At 47.1% G+C, this 16,445-nt stretch overlaps 1 protein-coding gene and 1 pseudogene across 7 annotated transcripts in view; one reads left to right on the forward strand and one right to left on the reverse strand.

The window, feature by feature from the left end:
- LOC147431066 (uncharacterized) overlaps positions 1–16,445 on the forward strand; it is a 100,001-nt gene that overhangs the window by 53,116 nt on the left and 30,440 nt on the right. For 4 of the 7 annotated variants that reach the window (XM_086493728.1, XM_086493727.1, XM_086493722.1 and 1 more), the window contains 7 exons: positions 13,654–13,725; positions 13,848–13,919; positions 13,991–14,062; positions 14,484–14,555; positions 14,657–14,728; positions 14,842–14,904; positions 15,889–15,945. In XM_086493728.1, coding sequence (XP_086349854.1) covers positions 13,654–13,725; positions 13,848–13,919; positions 13,991–14,062; positions 14,484–14,555; positions 14,657–14,728; positions 14,842–14,904; positions 15,889–15,945 — 480 coding nt within the window. The remainder of the gene's footprint in view (positions 1–13,653; positions 13,726–13,847; positions 13,920–13,990; positions 14,063–14,483; positions 14,556–14,656; positions 14,729–14,841; positions 14,905–15,888; positions 15,946–16,445) is intronic. The other 3 variants (XM_086493723.1, XM_086493724.1, XM_086493725.1) reach the window with 3 other exon arrangements.
- On the reverse strand, positions 2,239–5,475 carry LOC147431067 (uncharacterized; annotated as a pseudogene).

Raw genomic sequence — 16,445 nt, forward strand, 5'->3', positions numbered from 1 at the left:
GCACCAGGGTTGTTACAACCACTGCCGATTCCGGATAAGCCATGGGAAAGCATTGCTATGGACTTTATCTTTGATCTTCCAAGGACGCCAACAGGGAATGATGGTATATGGACCATTATCTGCAGGTTCAGCAAGTAGGCCCATTTTATCCCTGTCAGGAAGAAGATAAAATCTGATCAGATGGCACCCTTGTTCATGTACAATGTGTTTAAGTACCATGGTATGCCACAATCGATTATCAGTGATCGTGATCCTCGCATGACTAGTTTGTGCTGGAGAGGATTGTTTGAGAACATGGGTACTACGCTCAAGTTCTCGTCTTCGTTTCATCCACAAACTGATGGACAGTCAGAAGAGGCCAATTCTACTGTCTTAGATCTGCTGAAATGCTATGTGTCAGATAATAAGGGCAAGTGGGAACAGTATTTGCCTATGCTTGAGTATGCGTACAATAATACGGTGCATTCGTCTACTGGCAAAGCACCTTTTGAAATTGTTGAAGGCGGCAAAAAGGTTCCTCCCATTTTGCACACAAAGGACACGATCTTTGAGGCAGATCGATATGTTGAGAACATGGATGAGATGTATAAGAAGATTAAAGTTGCCTTGGAGAAGACTCAGGCAAAACAGAAAAAGGCTGCTGATCGTCACCGTCGTGAATTGCTACTATCACCTGGTGATTGGGTTCTCTTAAGGTTCGAAAAGGCAAGATTAAAGAAGATGAAGGGTAAGGAACGGCTGTTTCCTAAGCTCAGCATGCGTTACTATGGGCCTTTTCAAGTGCTTGACAAGATCAGCGATGTGGCTTACAGGCTGAAATTGCCTGATGCGTGGAAGATTCATAATGCGTTTCACGTGAGTCTTCTAAGACCCTTCGTGGGTGATGTGCCAGAAGATATGTCAGTTGAGGATCAGCCAGAAGTTGAGGAACTTGATGAGATCCTGGTACCTGAGCAAGTTTTGGCACATAAGGACAGAAAAGTTAAAGGACAAGTTGCAAGACGCTATTTGGTGAAGTTCAAGAACTATCCGCCTATGGATGCAAAGTGGATGGAAGAGCATGATCTGTCAGAGTCACCAAATGTATTGCAGCTTTACCTTGAAGCCTTTGGGTTACAGCCTACTTATGCCCCAACCCAACGTGTGCAAAGGAGGGGTAATGATAGAGCTAGTACATCGAATGTACATATGAATTCAGTGCCATAGATGGAAATGGCAAAAGTATGAAGGCCTCATTAAGTCATTTGTATCTATGTATGTTACGACCTTTCTTGCGGATACATGCGATGATAAAAGAGTGTTGATAGCACAAGATCATCAGTGGCGTGTATTTATGGTATGCAATCGAGGACGTTTGCGATTTCAAGAGGGGGGTATGTCACGAGGACGTGGCAGTTATTAACCATGTCACAGAGATGTGGCAACTGCTAACCTTGGTTGTTGGTTTCTTTCCAATGGGGTTTATTTTATTTATTTTGAGACCCTCTTTTTGAAGTAGCAAACGGTCGGACATTGTATGGCCAATGTGAACGGTAGATTCACCCGCAGACGGGAAGTGGTCGGCACTGGAATTCGTATGGTAAGAGGATGTCTAGGCTCAGAGCAAGATCATATAGGTCCCCCCCGTCGCACTTAGCAAGTTGGTGGATAGTAGGAAGTGAACTCAATTAAGGCGTAAAGTCAAGGTGGGACTACCAACAAAAAGTATCCGACAGTTGGGCCACATTGCATTTTTGGATGCGGTCCCAATGAGGATAGATGGTCAGGAGACCAGTGGGAGCCCAACGGAAGCATCTCCTAAAATTTAGGGAACTGCTATTTTGGGCCACGAAATGTGTTCGCGTCATTACCTTCGGTATGACTAGGGGAACAATTTACAACTCTGCCGCGAAGTCAACTGACGCACCAGTTGAGATATTTTTAGCAGGGAAAGCCCAAACTCGGAAACTGGGCGACGTGTCAGCTTGTGAGCGATTCTGCCACTCTGGGAGGCAAAAACGAGCTGCATATCATCAAAGGGGGCGCCATTTTCAGCCACAGGCGGATTGTAACAGGTACAGAAGCTATGGAATGCTTACCTTGCCCTTTATGCACAGTATGGTGACGGGAGTGATGCCCCGCACGCTACATACTGCTCTCTTTCTCCCCTACGTGCAGTTATGTGATGCCCCACAAGAGGGCTACTCATTTGACTGATGTACAGTTGTGTGGGTTCATGCTTTTGTGCTGAGGCAAGAGCCTCCTTGAGCAGGAACAGGGGTAGCTAACTGCTGCTCCAAAGCAGGCACTGGTGAGGGTCATAACCTCACCGTACAGGTGCAAAATCAGCGCTGTGTATGCGCTGTAATTTGACTGTTTTACAGCCATACGGACGCCAGGATCATTGGGAATCGTGCCCCACTGGCAAAGGACAGTTAGGGGACTGTTTGGGGCTGAAAACAGGGCAAAAACCAGTAAATACAGCGTGCTGAATTTACTGTTTTTGGACAGGAATCAGAGGGTATACGACAGTGCAAGCGAGTTCCAGCAGGGGAATTGGTTTCGCGCAAGTTTTGGGGCTGTTATGCTGCCGAAATTTGGCCAAATCAAATGGTATCTAGGTGGATACACGTGAAGGATTCCCAGGACCTTACCTTGTAATTTACCCTCCTAAAGAATAAAGAAATACCGAAAGGGGCGCCAATTTTGGGGCCTACAGGTTGTCGGCGTCTGCTCGGAGCATTCTAGCTTCCGAGCCGTGTGTGAGTTGAAGTGTTAACTCCCGTCGCAGGTTCTCTTTGCAAAGTGCTCTGTGTGTGTGTATAAAGTAAAGAATTTCGGGTGAAAGCCAACGCCTACCGCCCTACGGGCCGGTTTCAGGGGGTGGAGCTCTAAACTAGGGAAAAAATGCAATCCTATATGCTGGGGTATATACAATTATGAGAGAAAGTGCTATCATATCTTTAGCTCCATCCAGTCGCGTAATCAGGATGTAAGACATGATGCATGGGTGGGTGAGGTGTGAACAATCCCCGTAGGATGGCTGTTGGGTCTGCAAAAGCCCGGATGCGTTTCTCCTCTAGAGAATTGTAGTAGCGCTCCTGGATCTCTCTCTGGTGAAGTCGGGGTGCCCTATGTCCGTGGGGACGTGGACGCCTGCGAGCTCGGACCTCCTCAGCCTGCTGTAGAGTCACTCCTCTCTGAGTAGTCTGGGATGGTGGTACTACTGTGTCCCTCTGGAAGAAGTCTGTGAGCTGTGTCTGGCGCTCGTCTCTCATGACGTGTCTGAAGGAGAGAGTCCCTGTGCTGCTATGCCTCTATGAGGAAGTGGCCGAACTGTCGCTGGTCTCTGGACTCAAGAATCTGATGTAAGGTGGGCCGATCTGCAAACAAGGTCGGGTATCTGCCTCTGATCTCCTCATATGCTCTGCATCTGCATAAAAAATGCTCCTCACTCTCAATGTCTGTTGTGCAAAGTCTGCATATCCTCTCTGCTCTGGGGACATGTGCAGCTCTCCCTGCCTCAATCTCTAGCTGGTGTGATGATACTTTGAGCTGTCCAATGGCGACCCGTGCTCTGTGCGGTATGTAGACATCCATGTACCTCGGTCTCTGGATGAACCCATCTGCTAGGATGGTCAGGAAGTGGTCTCTGTAGTACTGCCTCTTCGTAGGAAGAGGCTCTCTGGGTGTGATCCATGTCTCTCTGATGTATAGCTGCGAGGAGATCCTGTCTGAGAACTCTATTCCTCTCATGGTGTGAGAGGCGTATGTGTGGGGAGTCGGGATCATACTGAAAAGGAGGCAAGTCTGTGATGTCTAGGCCATGTGATGTGAACCACTCTGTGACCTGCAAGTACCATGCTCTAGTGTCCCCCTCCTGGTGTAGCTGTATCGATGCCTCGAAAGCTCTGCGGGTGAGTCTGTCTGGTGGCAGCTCTCGTATGCGCTGGATGAAGCAAACTGTCTGGAAGAGGGCTTCTACTAGCATCGGGGGTGCCACTAGCTCTGCTCTGATGATGTCGTGTGGTACTGATGGTTTGCTATGGAGCAAACGAGAAATCATAATGATCTGTGGGCGCTCTATCTGTGTCCAGAGAGATGTTGGTAGCCCTGGTGCCCATACTACGGCAGCGTACATCATGGAAGGTGTAACTAGAGTGTCAAAAAGCCACCCCTTGGTACGGGGCTCTTGGAAGTGGGCTTGGTGGCATCTGCCCTCTAAGGTGGCCAATGCTGCATATCCTCGTGTAAGCCGGTCTCTGGTTGCCTGGGTCCTGGAAAATCTGCCATTGGTGCCAGTGAAAGTCACCCCCAAGTATACATATGAATCAACTACCTCAACCTGTCCACCTGCTACAATGAGCACTGCTCTACTTCGGACTGTCCTGGAGGTGTGGAAAATCATGACCTTGGTCTTGCCAAGGTTCACTGTGAGCCCTCTATGTATGCAGAAATCATCCAAGGCGTGTAGGTGGCTCTGTAGTCCCTCCCGTGTCTCAGAAACTAGAATAATATCATCTGCATAGAGCATAATATGGACTGGTGTAGCTGCCAAGTCGGAGCCCGCCCCGCCTGCTCGTAGGATGTAGTCTGCTATCTCGTCGATGTAGAGACCAAATAGGGTCGGGGAGAGGGGGCATCCTTGCTTCACACCAATGGTGCTAGCAATGGGGTCCGATACTCCACCTGGGCACCGCACTCTGCCTATGACCTGTGCATACAAAGAATGAATGGCCCATATCATCTCAGATGGTATCTGTAGCTCCTGGAGACGCTAAAAGAGTCTCTCTCTAGGGATAGTGTCAAAAGCCTTGCGGAAATCCACAAGGCAGCAGTAGAGTCGTCTCTTCCGTGCTTTCGCTCCGTCGATTAGGCAGCGAAGCACGAAGATGTGGTCGATGGTCGAGAAAGTGCGTCGAAACCCTACCTGTCCTGGTGCGCGTAGCCCTGATGCCTCTGCGTATGTGCTGAGCTCTGCCTCAAGAACTGCTCCATATAGTTTGGCCAATGTGTGGCCAATCATGATAGTCCTGTAGTTCCCTGGGTCCAAGGTGTCACCAGGTAATTCTGTGTGTGTGTGTGTGTGTGTGTGTAAGCTCTGCAGCGTGACAGAGAACCTTGCGTAGGGGTTTTTTTTCTTCCCAGCGTGGGCGCTGACCTGGAACATGGGCGTGTGTGGCACGGGTGTGCACAAGGGTGACCCCTTCCAGGCACGCGCATGCGATGCCTTTCTTTCCCTCCACGCAGCAGCCTGCTGTGACATCGTTCGATTTTTTTGGTTGCAGCGTTGGAGTTTTTACGATGGCTTATTTTATGGCCAAGGACTTTTTTTAAAGTCACTTGGTCACTTAAGTGTTTTTTTAAACAAAACTATAGTCTGGACACTTTAATTTTTTAAGTTAAAGTGTAAACCTTGCTCATTGTTAAAAAAGTCACTTACAGAGACTTACAAGTTTGCAGAGATCTCTCTTTTCACTCCTCTGCTCGTCACCTGAGCTCTCCCCCTCTCATCTGCTCGCACTCTTGTGCTCCCGCCATCGTTTGCTCGCGTTCCGACGCTCACGCCGACGCGTAGAGCTCTTTAAACTTTGACTTTTCGCGATCGAAAAGTGCAGAAAAGGCTCAGTTTTGCGTGAATTTTCCAATTTTTCATGCACTTCGCCATGGATTCCTCCAGCTCTGATGTGCAGCGTGACGACGCGCCAGGTAACATCCAAATTCCATTCACGCATGCTCTCTATACATGGATTACAACTACTTTTCAGAGTTTTGACCAGTGTGTTACTGCTCTGGAAAACGCGAATGTTCAGACGAACTTTCGCTTGGCCTCTCTCGAAGGGGTCGTACAGGGGCTCAGTTCCCGACTTTCTACTCTCGAAAATATGGCTCAGTCGACGACTGCACGTATTTCCGAGGGCGAAACCCATCTCCAGCATTTGCGGACACAGATTGCTGCTTTTGGGTATTCGCAGGGTGGTCCGACTGCTACAATTTCGTACAAAACTACAAATTTCTCAGGTGAAGAGAAGGAGTGTACGGAATTGATCGTAAATAACTAGTTGCACCAGTGGACCACGTACTTTGATCTCCATGGGGAGCATGATGAACGGAGGATTCAGATGATTCCTCTTTATCTGCACAGTAAGGCGCTTACCTGGTGGCGTGACATGACAAAAAAGCCTATGACGTGGGCTGATTTTTGCATGAAATTCAAGAAAGATTTCGCTAAAATGGACCCTTTGAAAGCATATGCCAAATTGCAGATTCTTTCGATGAAAACTCTGTCTTTTGATAAATATACGACAGCTTTCAAAGAGGCGCTCACCTTCTGCAAGGTGGATTCTACGCACGCCGTGCACATGTACTTGTTGGGGTTACATGAAGATTACTGTTGGGCCTTGATCAAGGACAAAGCCTCGACTGATGTCGAGGATGCAGTGGCAAAGGCCATGACGTTCCATTTGATAAATGGAGCGAATTATGAGAAGAAAAGAACTACAGACCATCAATCCGGTGAGGGTGCTTCGAGAAAGCGACCCTGATTCTAGCATAAGTCCAAACCACCGCCGAGATCTTCTCAGGAAAAGAAGAAAGCCAGAAATGCTTCAATTGTTGATGCAATGAAGAAGGGGGCTTGCTTCGGATGTGGCCAGACGGGTCACCAAATCAAGGATTGCCCCAAGAAGAAGAAGACGGAGAAACCGCAAGGCCGTCCTTCGGTTCAAATTCACGAGATCTCAGGTAACTCTGATGTTGTTCAAGTTGAAATCCATCACATGGCGCACAGTTCATGCACTAATAACTGTACTTTTAGCACCAAAGTGTTTGATAAGCACGATCTTCTCCGTTTCCCTGGGAAGATCAATGGTCACGACGTGACCGTACTCATTGATAATGGAAGCTCACACAATTTTGTGGATGCAAAATTGGTGCAGAAATTGAACCTGCGGACGCAGGACAGTAACCATGAGTATCGTGTGAAGATGGCTCGTGGCGTGGATACGGATGTATGGAATCGGATGGTTCTAGACTTGTCGCTCGAGCTGACTGATTACAAAGAGAACCTGGATTTCCACATCATGTGCCTGGACAGAGCAGATGTTATTTTAGGAATTCCATGGTTTTATGATAAACAAGACTCATTGTATATAGACTATGTATATCAGTCTCTTGTTTTTGTTAAACAGAACATGCCTCATGTATCTGTGTCGGTTTGTAATCAAAAGTCTGTAAATAATGGTTTTGCAATACCAGTTGTTACTTCTTTGGAAATGTATAAAGAAATAAAGTCTTTTGATGTTGACTTTTATCAATGTGTACCATCTGCTTGGTTTGATTCATTAGTGCTTGGTACTTCTGTCATTGAATTTCGTAAAAATGTTTCATGTTCTTCTGTTGAACTTGGGGATTCCGATGAATCTAATCTTATCCGAGAAATCATGACTGATTTCAAGGATGTTTTTCCTGATGATCTACCTCCTGGCTTGCCGCCTTCAAGAGGAGTCGGTCATGGCATTGAGTTGGTGGCTGGTAGTCAGCCCTTCTCAAAGCAACCCTATCGGTTTAGTAAAACCGAGGAGGACGAGATTCAGAGACAGCTGAAGGATTATCTCGACAGGGGTTTTCTTCGGCCTAGCAAATTCCTGTGGGGAGCGCCAGTGCTACTTTCTCGAAAGAAGGATAACACTATGCGCTTCTGCGTGGATTACAAGGGGTTGAATAAACTCACTGTCAAGAACAAGCATCCGCTCCTGCGCATGGACGATTTGATAGATCGGCTCCATGGAGCGTTGTATTTTACGAAGATAGACCTGCGATCAGGCTATCATAAGATATGGATCAAAATGAAAGATATTCCTAAGACAGGCTTCCATACGCGTTATGGTCACTACGAGTTTTTGGTCTTGCCTTTTGGTTTGACCAATGCTCCAGCTATGTTCCAGTAGATGATGAATGATCTGCTGAGACCATTTTTACGCAAATTCGTTGTTGTATTTCTCGATGATATCTTGATCTACAGTCGAAGTTTGTCTGAGCACCTAGTGCATATACGCACTGTTCTCGAAATACTGAGAACTGAGAAGCTTTACGCTAAAGCTTCGAAGTGTGAATTCTTTAAGAAAGAGCTTCTGTATTTGGGTCACATCATTACTCGCGATGGAATTCGTGTTGACCCTGAAAAGTTGGATAAAGTGCGAAATTGGCCCATTCTAAAGAATGTACGCCAAGTAAAGTCCTTTTTAGGCTTTACTGGATTCTTTCGCAAGTTTATCAAGGATTACTCTAAAGTTGCTGCTCCGCTTACGCAACTTTTAAAAGGTGGGGTGAAAGGGCCGAAGACTTCAGGTCCTCATCGTAAAGGTAATTCCCCTGTTGTCTGGAATGAGCGTCTCGACGAGAGCTTTCGGACACTAAAGCATTTGGTGACTACTGTGCCAATATTGCACATTGTGGATCCTAGCAAACCGTTTGTGGTTGAAATGGATGCTTGTGATTATGCTATTGGTGCGGCGTTATACCACGATGGACATCCTGTTGCGTTTGAAAGTAAGAAGCTTTTTGACGTTGAGATACGTTATCCAACGTATGAAAAGGAGCTTTACGCCGTAGTCCACGCCTTGAGGAAATGGCGGCACTAGTTGTATGGCTCTACGTTTGTTGCATGGACATATCATCATTCCTTGCGCTATATGTGTGATCAGGGTGATCTCAGAGGCCGAAAGGCTAGATGGGTTGAGCTTATACAAGAGTTTGACTTTGAGATCCGTTATAGAAAAGGATCCAGCAATCGAGTTGCCGATGTGCTCAACAGGATTCTTGAGGTCAATGCCTCGTCTATGGTTGAAATCTCGACGGATTTCTCTCTCTCTCTCTCTCTCCGAGGGCTATGTCGTTCCGATGGCCACTTTGGCAAGATATGGAATGAGGTCGAAGCGGGGCATGACTTGCATACAGGCTTGGGTGGTCTAGAGACCCAAGTGAGTCGTGCTGGAGAGACGAGACAGCGACAATATTCCATTAGAGGTGGACTATTGTTCAGAAATGGTAAAGTCTGCGTGCCGGAAATCGATGAGATTCGACAAAGGATTTTGTGCGAATGACACGATGTTCCTAGCGCTGGGCACCCAGGCATCCAGACTTTGGCTTTGGTCAAGCGACATTTCTATTGGCCAAGAATGTGCTCTTACATAGAGAGCTATGTGAAGAGATGCGCTCAGTGTCAGGTCAATAAGGCAGAGCGCCTTAGGAAAGCTGGCCTGCTACACCCATTGGAAATTCCAGATGCCAAGTGGCAAAGTATTTCCATGGACTTCATCGTTGGTTTGCCAAATACTAGTCGGGGCAATGACGCTATTTGGGTTGTGGTCGATAGACTCACAAAAATGGCAAAGTTTATACCAACGAAGTCGACAGTAAAAAGCCATGAGTTGGCGGTTTTATTTGTCGATCAGCTTTATAAACTGTATGGTCTCCCAGAGGATATTGTCAGTGATCGAGATACTAAGTTCACTGGCCGTTTTTGGCGAGATGTGTTCACTCATCTTTAGACGAAGTTGAGTATGTCGTCTTCTGATCATCCCGAGTCCGACAGACAACTGAGAGGATGAATCAGACGTTAGAGGACATGTTGAGAGCCTATGTCTCTCACAGGCAATCTGATTGGGAAAGGTATCGTCCACAATTAGAGTTTGCCTATAATAGTAGCAAGCATTCTGCTACTGGATTTAGCCCGTTCATGCTGATGTATGGATTTGAGCCTAAATCCCCAATTGCTATTGGCTTAGCGAAAGTCAAGGAACGCCAAGCTCGTGATTTCCTGTATGACATGTAGGAAATGCTCGAATTGGCTAAGGATAGTATAAGAACGGCTCGTGATCGAGTTACTACTTATGCTAATCAAAAGAGATCTCCAAGGACTCTAGATGTGGGACAATGGGTCTCTCTGAAGATACCCAAGGATTCCAAGACTATGCGAACAGGAAAGCATTATAAGCTTTCAGCTAGATATTGTGGTCCGTTCTTGATCACAAAGAAAATTGGCCAAGTTGCCTACAAACTGGCTCTTCCTTCGGATGTTAGTGTACATCCAGTGTTTCATGTCAGCCGCCTTAAAGTGAAATTGGGCGAAGCTGATGTTTTCGTGCCTATCGAGGAAAATGTATGGCAAGATATGCAAACTGAGTATATTCCTCGAGAACCAGAAGCAGTTTTGGATCATCGTACCCGTCATTCTCGCCAAAAGGCTTATGACGAGTACTTAATTAAATGGAAGGGTCAATCTGAAAGGTTTGCTACTTGGGAACTTGTTAGAGCTTTGAAGGCTCAGTATCCCCACTTCATTGATGAGGACATCAATGGTTCTTAAGGGGGGAAGTATGTTATGTCCCGCTCACAGGAGAGGGGAGCTAGCCCAGATGCCGTCGGGATGGGCGTCCAGTGTCCGGGCGGACGTAGTGTGAACCCGGCTAGTGTGGCTGGCCATTATTATGAAAGGGAGGCCAAGGCCTCATTTGCAGTTATCGACCCCACTGGCAGAGTGCCAATGGTTAGCCTGCGAGGCTAGGAGTGTGCGAGGTCACCTCGAGGAGGTGAGGCCGGGTGGTATGGGACTCTCGGTCTTACAGGTGCATGCCTACGTCCTCGGACGTTGGTCCCAGCACGGGGGAGCTGCCGGATGGTGGCTATGGTCGGGTGGTTCGTCCGACGCGTGTTTGTAGGCGGTCTGTGTGACCGGGAGATCCTATCTCCTTGTTCGTTTCAGCTACTTTGGCCTGGGCTAACTGGGTGTCGTGCTCAAGAAAATCCAGCTAGACGTGATGTGCCACATAGTAGACAACAACACCTGGTTGGCCACTACAACTCTGCCTGCCAAAGAGAGCCGTGCCGAACTCCAATGCAACAACTTCCTCCTAATGGACAGGAGGAGGGGAGCAGTCTGCTGCTCAGGGGACAAGTCTAAGCCAACTTGACAACTCAAGTAACGAACTGCAGTCCCTGGGGGAATCCATCTGAAACCCTCTCCTAGGTCCAAATGCAGCTCAAAATGTCTCATAGCGACCATGCAAAATCTGACCACATCGTCTAATGCGGCTCTCACAAAGATGTTGCTCTTGTAGCATAAGAATATCAATCTCACCACCCACAAGGCAGTTTCAGCAAGGGGTCGGTTGTGTCAAGAGCTTCAGCGATGGGCCCCTCCTAATCCCTGCACATTCCATGAGACGATCCTCATGGAGTCAGCGATAAAAAACAGATGCTGCAGCAACAGCCAACCTGGCTATCTTTGAGGCCGGTTTAAATGGGGAGTAATCTGCATCCGAGCGACCTCTAGACAAACACGTATGAAGTGATTGTCCCACCCTGCCCCAGGTCGAGCGTGCAGCCCGTAGGGCTACATCCTCTGTCCAAGAATCCTCATGTACAAATACATAGCAAGGGGTGCTCTGAGTGTTAGCAAACAAATGCACCACAATGTGCCTGCAACCTGTTGCATCCGGCACCGTCACACTAAACTTGGCTAAAGGCCAAAGTGTTTGTACAAGATCTGTCACCCCCAGGTCCCCTGTGTGGTGTGAGAACTCAATGGCCTGGATCTGGAGCCAGCCAAGAACTATGTGCAGGGTCCACTCTGTATGATCCTTGCCGCACAACAGAAAGGAGAAACCTGCCATTGTATCCAGAGCCTCAGGGCCTTGGGCTGCTAGAAAGAGGAAGTGGACTCGAAAGCAAGCATCCTCCAGATCGGGAGAAGAGTCACCTAGGAAGTGTGCGAAGCTGTAATCGAAGAAGTCCCGACTCCCATCGTCTATGAATGTCAAAGCTGGTCAAACTCTGAGGGACTATTGCAAAAGGAGAGGTCAAACCAGAAGTGGCGTCCTCAGGTGGGGTTGTCCCTCTCGAGCCATGCGACTTGTAGCGAAAGCACTACCAAGAGATCGTCTCGCTGCGGATGTATGTCCAGTCTCCTACGTCTGAGGAGTGTGGGATGGGTCGGGTGATGAGGCTAAGGGGCCCACCGAGGAGAGAGGAGGAGCGGGAGGTGGGGGTGAGGTGGAGGGACAAAGGCGTTTGAAGGTGGAGGTGGTGGAGCTGGCGGAGTTGAGAGGAGGGGGCCTCCTCGGGGGGGTCCCGTTGGAGGGGGTAAAAACGATTCCTTGTCGGAACCCAATGCTGTTGAGTTGCAAGAGGTCAGCCACAAGGGGGGGGGCAGTGTTGTGAGCCCGTCCCTGTCGACGGCAGCCGGGCACCTGCTGCCAACTGTCAGCTGTCTCATCGCTTGCCTCTCTCGAGCTACTAGCTTGTGTGTCCTGAGTACCTATCTGCTGGGCATGCTCATCCTTGGGAGGCTGCGCATGCGCTTTGGGTCGAGATCTCCTCTAGGACAGGCCTTTGCTAAGTGGCCCATCTGCCTGAAAATGAAGCATTGGTTTGGGAGACCTGAATACTCCACACTGTCTGATCCAACCGCCACTCACCCGAGTTAACAATATCACCTTCAGGATGGTGTGTGTCTCTGCGGCCTTGGCCACAACTGAAGCTGCAGTGCGCGGTGACTCCAGAATTGTCCCAAACATGGAACCAATCCTGGGAAGTAGAGGGAGGTACTCTCTCCTCAGGCTTGGGAAGCAAACCAAAATAGGCAAGTCGGCCTCCTCCTCAAGCACATATGTAGTAGGCTCGAAACCATGATGCCATCGTCTGAAGTAAGCTCGAGCTGCTTGGATACCGAGCGGGCTCATCGATATCACCTTGGCTGTCATCTCTGGAGACTCCAACTCTATCTGATAATACCCTCTCCCGAGGATATGGACATCGGTGATCTTTGCCTACATCCGAGAGGAGTCAGGCCTGAAGTAAGTCCCGAACCTCACCTCGGCTGGGTCGAGTGCCAATAATCTTGGAGATAACCGAGGTGGCTTGCATGCGTTCCACCTCGGCCATCAAGCTCGCTTGCTCTTCTTGCGAAAAGAGCAAGTCGAAGGGTTGGCTCCGCGGGATCGGGCGAGGGGGACTTGTGAGGAGTCCCTCTGTGGTGGAGCAAGGGCCACCATTCTGTGTGCTGCTGCTGTCGAAGAGGGGGTGAATGTGTCAATTCCTTCGCCAATAGGCTGCAAACAGCCCACAGCAAAGGGGGGGAATGTGGCAGGTAGGGGGAGTGAGTTTGTGGAGCGAAGGCGGGATGGAGAGGCAGTGCGTGCGCATGGCTGGGAAGCGCTACCGAAATGAGGGGGGGTGGGGGGTTTGCAGGGAACAGGGCAGTGGGCTGGGGAAAAGCAGGGGCAATGGCAACGCGGGATGGGAGGGGTCAGGCGAGAGCAAGCTGGGGCGGCGGGAGTAGGCTGGTGAGCAGGACGGGGGGCGGGGGGGGGGGGGGGGGGGGGGGGGGGGGGGGGTGGTGAGGCTGGCGATGGTGTGTGATGCAGCAGCAGCAGCGAGCGATATCAAACTCCTTACGGATTCATGTAAGGTTATCTCCTATTTCAATTTCTCAAGCATGTGGGACAGAGAAAAAGATAAGTGCAATTTTTTTCAGCCTGGTTTATTGGCTCAGAGACATGCTGTGAAGCTTGCTGTGAATATGATTGATGTCTAGCTGTTGCCTTTGTTCAGAAAAGTAGGCAGAAGCATCATGAAGTACTCATTTCTACCTTTAAATGCTTTTGGATGCAGTTATCTTGGCAATAACAGCCTGAAGGGACCATTACCCAAAGAGTATAGTAAACTGGTCAATCTACAAGAATTGTATGCCCCTCCGTTCTTGATTATCGCCAGCACCATATAGGGCTGCATGCACATGCACATCTTTCAATTGCAAGATAATCTTTTGGCATCTGATACATTAAACTCTACAAATTTTCTTTCAGAAGCTTGTGGAATAATGATCTGCAATCAACAATACCTCCTGATTTTGGTGACCTTAAGAACCTGACATATCTGTAAGTTCTTATAGTGTATAGTGAACTTCTGTGAATTTGTTACTGTTTTATATTTGCATTTTGATTTTCAGAAATCTGCATGATTGCTCCTTGTACGGTGGTCTTCCAGAAGAGCTGGGTAGCTTAAAGAACCTACACAACATGTAAGGTCGATTATACTCAGCTTGCCCTTTTCATTATGCTCAAGTTAGACACACTCTCTGTTTCTTTAGCTCCATTGACATCACCAACTAGGGTCATAGAACGCAGTTGATGGAGATGAGGATGTAAGGGGATTGTGTGAGTGCCATATATTGAAGACTTTCAGGCACTACTTTTGGACATGTGATGGTGGCGTTGTCAATTAACATTTTTTGCCACTCATGCCTCTCTTGCTGGTGGCGTAGTTTTACTTGCTGTTTTCAACTTTACCTAGTAAATGAAACTGTCGCAGATATAGAATGTGCACCTTAAGGCATGATTTTAAAGTTCCATTTCATATAGGCTGCTGATTCTTTGTGGCTAGAAAATCTTTCTATCTAAAGGATGGATTCATGACTCACTACAATACTTCAATGTGTACAGGTCGTTGTACCGGAACCAGCTGACAGGTTCCATACCTGAGGCTTGGAGAAACTTGACAAACCTCAGAAATCTGTATGTAGAATCATATGTCAAACTTACAGCAAATACACATTTCTTCCTTTACGATGTCTATGACTGCTTTTTGAAAAAACTCCTTGGGATGGCTTGAACAGGTTCTTATTTAATAATTATCTGACCAAATCTATTCCACCTTGGCTTCTCGCCCTACCAAAGCTCTACAATCTGTAAGGAACATACACGTGTTTCTCCTGCTTTCTTTATATATGCAGCTCTAATCATTGCATCACTATGCATGAGATTGATGTAGCTAATGTTTCATGTTCCTAATGTTTTATAGAAGCTTAGGCTACAATCAGTTTTATGGGGGTCTCAACTTGGAGAATGTTAATGTATCCTTCATGTGAGTGATTCTTTTAAAATTTTGAAATGAACATCTTTTTGTATTCATAGAAACCGATCTTTGCATCTACTCGTTGACGTGTAAGGTTGGGGCTCACTATTTGTAGAGCCTCTATGTCATGTGCATTCTAGGCCTGTTCCCCCTTATCTGTTTATTTTTCATGAAGTAAACACACCTTTCCCTATTCAGTTTGTAAGTACATCCTTTAAATGGGGAGCTTTTGTGTGTAAAACATGTGTAAAATAGGGATTTGAAAAACTCATTATGTTGTTTCACACACAAAAGTATGAGGGTTAAGCACCAAGTTTGAGTTCTACATGTATGTAGGAATAATGGATTGGGTTCATGTTTGTGCGGTTTATGCCTAGGCATGCCAGACAAATTGCCAGATATATGTATTCCAATGACAAAGAATGTTACGAGGAGTTCTCTTGAATTCTTGCACACAAATCAAGCTGGTTGACATCTGCTATAGTTGAAAAGTATGGTGGGGGACAATGCCGAATGGACCATTACTTCTTTTAGATATCAAATGGTTGAAGCCTAATATAGTGCCTTTTCCATATCCGGAGCGTTTCTTGCACTATTCAAAACCTTGTTTATGTTTAGACCACAATGAAACACTTAAGATTTCTGAAAGCCTTTGTGAAGAAAATAAATATTTTGACAAATCTTTAAGGATAGTGCCTTCCCACTTATAAGAAAAGGGAGAATGCCTTCACTATAATTTAATCCTTTGTCTTTTACAAAGCCACAGTTCTTTCTTGTATTATACGCGAAGGGTGTATTATGTTGCTTGCACTCAAGAAACAATTGCTTGTTGGCCGTGTGAAAGTTAGCCATAGTTCTTTTTTGTATTACACACGTAAGGATTTATTATGTTGTTTGCACTCAAGAAACAATTGCTTGTTGGCCCTGTGAAAGTTATGTACACCGTAGCCATAAACATGAAAGTTTCTAATTAAGAACCATTGCCTTGTACAGATCCGTCACATGTAATTACCTCTCTGGAGCTGCACCAACACCTTCAAATAAAATTTCGTACGCCTCTCTGGAGCCAAAGGATAATCACTTCTTGAAATGATGCATGTTGTGTCTATTAGATCTCATAAATGAATGAATGGACGGATGCATCTAGATGCATGCCTTTATGTATGCTTGTCTGTGCCATTTGTGTGGGGTGATCAGAGATCTACACTTGCATGCACACCCAAACAGAGGAATAGTGACTGGGTCACAAAGTCGATCATCTAGTTTTAACCCATCCCCTGTCAATGTTTGGATTTACATAATCTTCTTAACTAGATTTATGTGCAGTTAACCCATAAAAACTGCAAGTGAAGACCCAGATGCCCGAACAATCGAGAATATGTGACTTGCCTAAATCTAAAGAACCAGGTGAAGGCAAATATGATGGCATAAACACCAGTGCAGTTCCTGTCTCTCCAGTTTACGATATGGGGGCCTGTGTCGCAGATCTGAGGTGAAGCTGCTGTATTGTACCGTACTTTACTGTACGACCGTATGATGATGACCATGCT

The sequence above is a fragment of the Adiantum capillus-veneris genome, chromosome 21 (genome assembly GCF_014529385.1).
Source record: "Adiantum capillus-veneris isolate H3 chromosome 21, ASM1452938v2, whole genome shotgun sequence".
Lineage (NCBI taxonomy): Eukaryota > Viridiplantae > Streptophyta > Polypodiopsida > Polypodiales > Pteridaceae > Adiantum > Adiantum capillus-veneris.